We start from the raw sequence: 6,074 nt of genomic DNA on the forward strand, positions 1-6,074 counted from the left end.
AACCCTGCTCGTGGTGTGGAAACCCACGGCAGGGCTGGCTGGGTTGTGGCAGAGGCCATCCAGGCACAAGTTTAAGACAAAGCAGAAGTGAAGGTTGGAACTTCAAAGTGTGCTCATCTTCGTTTCCTCAGCACTGCGGTGCTCTGCTGGGAGGAGGTGCAGCTGCCTTTCGGCTGCCATAGCAACGTGTTGCTCAGCCCTGAGGGGCAGGGGTGAGGGCGATGCTCTTGAGAGCCTGCAGCTCCGCAAGCGCTGGTGGGGAAATGGAAAAGCTCCTTTTTAAAGCACCGTTGTGTGTCACCATTGAAGGAAAGAAAGGCAGCTAAAGGAAAAACAAAACACTGTTGTCCAAGTTGTCAACAGCTTTGTCCAAGCCACGTTGAAGATATTCTTAATTATTTGGTCTGGTATTGCAGCGGTGTTTGTTAAATACGTTGAACAGCGGCCTCCCTGCAGCACGGTGCCTGTGGCAGCTGGGAGTCTCAGGCCTTCACACAGCCTCTCTGGCTGCCCATTTTCTCTTTTGATGAAAAGATTTGTGAGTTAATTCTTTTCTCCCATCATAAATTAAAAAAAAAAGCAAGCATTTAACTACAGCCCTGGAAAAAACAAAGTGCAAGTCGGCTACGGAGCTAGACTTTGTTCCTGCGTGTGTGCGCACGTGTGTATACGTACACACAGAGCTAGGCTTTGTTACTCCGTGTGTGTATGAATAAGGGCAGTAAACAAAGTCTCCTGTTAAAATATGACATTGGAAGGCAAATATAACATTCTGAAACTTGCTCACAGAAAACAGCAAGTATTCAGTTAATTCTCAATACTCTCGTTTTTATTACGCTTTCCCAGTCTTATGTATTACATATTTAAGTATTAAATGTTACTGATTTGACTGGAGGAAAATTGTCTGGACTATAGGGATTGCAGGAGCAGTTATTAGGATCAAGGAGAATAAGAGTATTAGGAATCAAGGTGCTAAAAAAAATGATATTTTTAAAAAGCACAGTTTTGTTCTGTATTAGATACTGTGATTCCAAGTTAGCAGTGTCACAGGCAAGTACATCTCAATGACAACAGGTTTGTCCCCCTTTACAGAAGTGAATTTAACTCTGGTACTTTCTCAATTCTGTGTTTAATGTTTCAACTCATCCAAGTAACAGGAAACAGAAGAATGTTGCTGTGGCCCAAAGCAAAGCTCTGACTGAAATACCATCTGCGCTAGCTCAGGGTAACGGTGACACTGAAGATGAATTCTTCTTTCTGTAGCCTTTGCACTTCGCTTCATTAGACATTGCCTTGCCAAAAATCATCCCCACCCCACTTAGCAGAGTTGAGCTGCTGAAGAATACCACAGGGAAAAACCACTTTTAAACTATAATCCTGGAAATGATAACGCCTGAGCTGGCCTAGTGAAAGAAAAAGCATGAGTCACAGAGTTACACAAGCACATTTTGTTCTGAAGAAGAGCCACAGCTTTTCCAGAACGCCCACAGCAGGGCTCAACAGGAGCTCAGCAGGTGTTTCAAGTGCCCAGGTAACACAGTAAATAAGAAAGGTTCTGCGTATGCCTGTGTACACGTGTAGCAGCCATTTAATGAGATGGGAAATAGTATTTTTACCAGACAAGAATGTGATGTTACCTACAGGGCGAGTTCTCTGTTTGCCTTGCCTTGGAGCCTGTCTCACTCTTTGTGGTTGCCGTCATCGGAGGTGGTGAGGAACCTGTCTGCAAGAGCTTCCCATCTACTGCACCAAAGCTTCCCAGGGTGGCTGCTGCTCACAGGCAAAGGCTCAATGTTGTAATTTTTTCAGAGATTCATCACAGAGCCTGCCCCAGCTGGACAGACCACTCATCTTCCTCCCACCGCCAAGAGATGCATCATCATTAATCACGTGGGGCTCACTTTTCAGTGACTGTCCTGGCTGACATCAGCAAACTTTTCAGGTAGGCGCTGCCCTTAAAGGTAATGCCAGTCAGTGTTCCTAAAGCCCAGAAAAGCAAAAGTACATGCTGCCAGCTTATTCTCTGTAAAATAAAACAGCACTGTCTGTAAAAGTGAAAATACATGCTTCTGCTTCAGATTACTCTGACTTTATGTACTGCCACAAAGAAACACAGTCTCTTGTCCAGAAATAATTTATTCATCAGTAAAACACTGAATAGAAAAAACCTTGTAAATAAAACTATATATATAATGCTTTATTTTTTTTATTCGATACTCCACAAAAACCACTACAGACAGTAACAAAATAATAATCTTAAAAATTTCAAATTATAATTGTCACTCTTCATTTATCAGGTTTTATTAACAATGCAAAGGTCATTTGTTTACATATTATATTTTTACTTGTCTTCATTAAATTGTTTCTTAAAACACTTGAAGCAATTTGTTTGTTTATAACATATATAAGTATATCAATAAACAATATAACAGCTCTGAGAAAGATATGTTCAATGGTAAGTAGTCTACCATAGGTTGTTTAGTGGGAGAGCAGGAATAAACCACAACTGAATTGGGATAGAAGTCAATACATTGAAGAGAAATCATGTTTGGGGGATAATTACATATTTTCCATTGCTCGTTTACTAATGTGATCTCTTTCAACCTCCGATTTCTCCTGTTTTAGATACTCTAGCACCTTTGCTAGCATATCCTCATCCAGATACTGCCTGTTCTGCGTGTCGTCGGGTTCTCCAACCATGGAAAGCCTTTTGCTGAGTGACGCCAACTTCGCGGCCTCCTGTGGTCCCAGCTGACTTAGGTGCTCTCTGATGGCCTGCTCCAGTTGGTCATCTTCCTGCAGGTCGCTTTCAGAAGCTGGAACAGGGACTCGTTTCATTTGGTTCATATTGACAACTTCAGGATATTTTGCCAACACCTTTGCCAAGTAATCAGCCAGTTCTTCATCCTTCTCGTTCAGTTTCTCCAGCTCCATTTGTCGCCTCTCCAAATCGCTCATCCAGGCAGTTTTAGGAAACGGGTGTGCCTTCAATCTTCTGGGAATGTAAGACAGTCTTGGCAAATCATTTTCTTGATTAAGACGATTTAGTAAGTAGGAGGGATTCTGATTAGCTAAATTGTCAGTTCCCAGAAGACTGACAATATCTTCAATATTGAGGTCTTCAGGTAGGTTTTCTGGAATAACATTAAGAGGTTGCTTCATGTACCCATTTTTAGAGTTTCCATTATTTTTGAATATATCGCTCTGTCCTAGATTCGTTTCAGTGATCTCGTCGAGGTCTTCTGGGAATTCTGCTTCCTGCTCTGCTCCCAACCTTTCACTCTGAAGCTGCTTTTTTTCTCCAGCTTTCAACATGTCTATTAAATCCTCAGGAGGTATTTGTAAATTCCTTGAGATTTCTATCAGCTGAGCTATAGACTGAGGATCTAATTGTTTATCCAAAAACATAGGTGCTCTTTTTTCCTCAAGTTCTCCTCCAGTCCTTAGTTTTCTATTCCCAGCACCGCCCACCAGCCTCTTCAGGTAATAATTCATTAGCTTTGAAACGTCCTCTGACATTTGATCTTTATTGTCTCTTCTTATTTCATCCTCAAGGAAGCTGAGTTTCCCCGATCTTTTAATCTCGTCATCAATCTCCTCTTCATGTTTATCAATTTCCTCTTTGCTATCTTTTATCTCTTCCTGGGTTTGACTTTCCACCTTTTCCTCCACGGGATTCCAATCTTCTCCTCCAACAACATCTTCATAGGCAATGTTATTCACTTTATACACATCATCTTCATCATCTGCATACAATTTCTGGTCCTCATCCAGCCTTTCTTTCTTGTGGTTACTAGGTCCTGCCATCTTCCCCAGCTCCTGAAACACAGACTCCAGTGTAGCGAGGCTTTGGGGTGTGTACTGCTCTTCCACTATTTCGTTAGTACGCTTGAAAGGACTGTCTCTCGAACCATCTTCGTGGTGCCCGAGTGGCATTTTGAGATACTTCTGCCACCTCTCAGGCCACTTGTAAGCCTCATAATCATCAGTTACTCCAGCTGGAAAGTTATCTGAACTCAGACCATAAGGTTTATTCTCCTTTGGGCCAACTTTTGACTCTTTCTCAGCTTGCCGCAAGGCTTCCAACATGACCTTAACCCACTGGGACTCGTCTTCAGTCAAAGAATCCCTTACATTATCTGGTAGGTGAACTTGATCTTTGCTTTCTTTTTGTTGCAGGAGATATGGGACACTTTGATAAGAGTTGTAGTCAGGGCTGCTTTCTCCCTTGTTTGTTTGCTTGCGAAGATCTTCTATGTATTCCAAAGCTTTGATCATATCGGGATTTGGGAACCTTTGCAAGTTTTTCATTACATAGTCTGGATCTTTCTGAAGCAGCTGATGCTGCTGGAAGGAAGCTGCGTTAACCCAACAGATTAGGACAGAGAAAAAGGCGAGAGCGCAGGCTGCTCCAAGCTGGAAGGGTTTAGTGTCTGCCATATTTAAAATATTTCCTTGAAATAAAGAAGAAGAAGAAGAAAAAGCAGTTAACATATGGAGACAGACTTAACAAACTGCAAAATAGAGGTCGTTATTTCAAACTGGAGCTCAACATGAAGCATACTGTCATTACCACACGTTTTTATTAATTATGGAAACCTAATACCTCTTACATGGAAGCCATATATTTTGGTGGAAATTTGAGATTTACTACATCTTTCCTATGATTCCTCAGTTTACTGGAACCTACTGGTTTCCTATGCCAGAAATGTCTTACCTCTATGCTCAATGTACTTTATGAACACGAATTTTCTGATGGCAGCACCAAAGTACAAAATACAGATCCTATACAGCACATCAAATGCCCATAGAGGTCTCTAGCTGTCATTTTGATTATCAAAATGAGGACTTAAAATGGTCAAATCAGTATACCCACATATTTAAATGCTGCTCAGAAGATAATATTAAAACTGCATACAGAAGTATTTTGTGAGATTGCTCCATAGGGCATCTAATTTCATGCCAGGGTAATACCACTGAATGGTGCTAGACTGCCATAAAATTAATGTAATGAAGTGGAGACCACGGCACATAAAATGACTTGCAAGTTTATTTCAGTCATTATTGTTAGTGTTATTGCTTCCTTTTTTGCTATTTTGTTAAAAAAATATTATTTGTATTACGGGCGATTTTTAGTTAAAATGCTCTATGATTTTCCTATGGGCAATAAGCTACCAAATGAAGGACAAACTATAATTCATCCTTAAGGTACGATATAATTTGACTGAATCCTTTAAAACCCATCTCAGAAATGAGCTGCAGTCGGTAGGCTCTGGGCGGTGATTTCATTCAGCCATTCACTTCAGCAGAAATTGAATTGGGTCCCAGGACAGGCAGAAATGTGACCACTGGCAAAAGCGAGCTCAATTCAGTTAGAATAGGTCAGTAGAAGCCCATGCCTGCCCAGCTTACACCAGCCAACAATAAACTCTGGAACAGAAGTGGGAAAAATATGTCTCCAACTGAATTAAGGAGATTATGGCACTGCTGTGTATGAGGACACAGCTGCACAAGCCCAGTCTTGCGGGGAGCTGAGCACCCTCCACCTGGTGAAGGGGAAAATTGCTGTCAGTCATTTCCTAGGAGATGCTCAGGCACTGAGCTGGGGCCAGGAGACAGATCAGACTCTTTTCTGATTCAGTTACAGTAACAAATAAAAGGCAGTAATGAGAAAGAAATTATAAAGATAGAAACCACTTTGATTATTTGACCTATTTTGGTCCCTTTTGTTCTTTGCTTGGTAAAAGCATCCTGCTGAGACACTGGTGAGTCATGACAGACTGAAAGAGCTACGTATACCACTGTTTACCCACTGCTAGAAGTAGAAAGTAAGCACGAACATACTCATTTCAGCTCACGTCTAGATTTTTCAGCTCAGTTTTTGTTTCTGACATAATGTGATTTAGCTAAACCACTCAAGCAGTATCAGTTCAGAGAGCTGCCTTTCCTCTCTCAGTATGCCTGGGCAAGCTAACGCTGCTATAGTAAACAATTTCCCCAAACACTTTTGACTCCTCAAGCCTGGATACATTCGAGCATTGATTTCACAAAGGATTCATTCAGAACAGCTGATC

At 41.5% G+C, this 6,074-nt stretch overlaps 1 protein-coding gene across 1 annotated transcript; it reads right to left on the reverse strand.

Annotated features, from left to right (window-relative positions):
* Positions 1-2,120: 2,120 nt before the first annotated feature.
* SCG2 (secretogranin II) lies at positions 2,121-4,440 on the reverse strand. Its single transcript, XM_010184512.1, has one exon. It carries the CDS (start codon positions 4,438-4,440, stop codon positions 2,560-2,562), a length of 1,881 nt encoding a protein of 626 aa, XP_010182814.1. The 3' UTR covers positions 2,121-2,559.
* Positions 4,441-6,074: the final 1,634 nt, after the last annotated feature.

The sequence above is a fragment of the Mesitornis unicolor genome, unplaced genomic scaffold (assembly GCF_000695765.1).
Source record: "Mesitornis unicolor isolate BGI_N332 unplaced genomic scaffold, ASM69576v1 scaffold3245, whole genome shotgun sequence".
Classification (NCBI taxonomy): Eukaryota; Metazoa; Chordata; class Aves; order Mesitornithiformes; family Mesitornithidae; genus Mesitornis; species Mesitornis unicolor.

What these genes read in the sequence shown, in the direction of transcription:
- SCG2 (XM_010184512.1), bottom strand. Translation starts at nt 4,440, where the DNA reads ATGGCAGACACTAAACCCTTCCAGCTTGGAGCAGCCTGCGCTCTCGCC.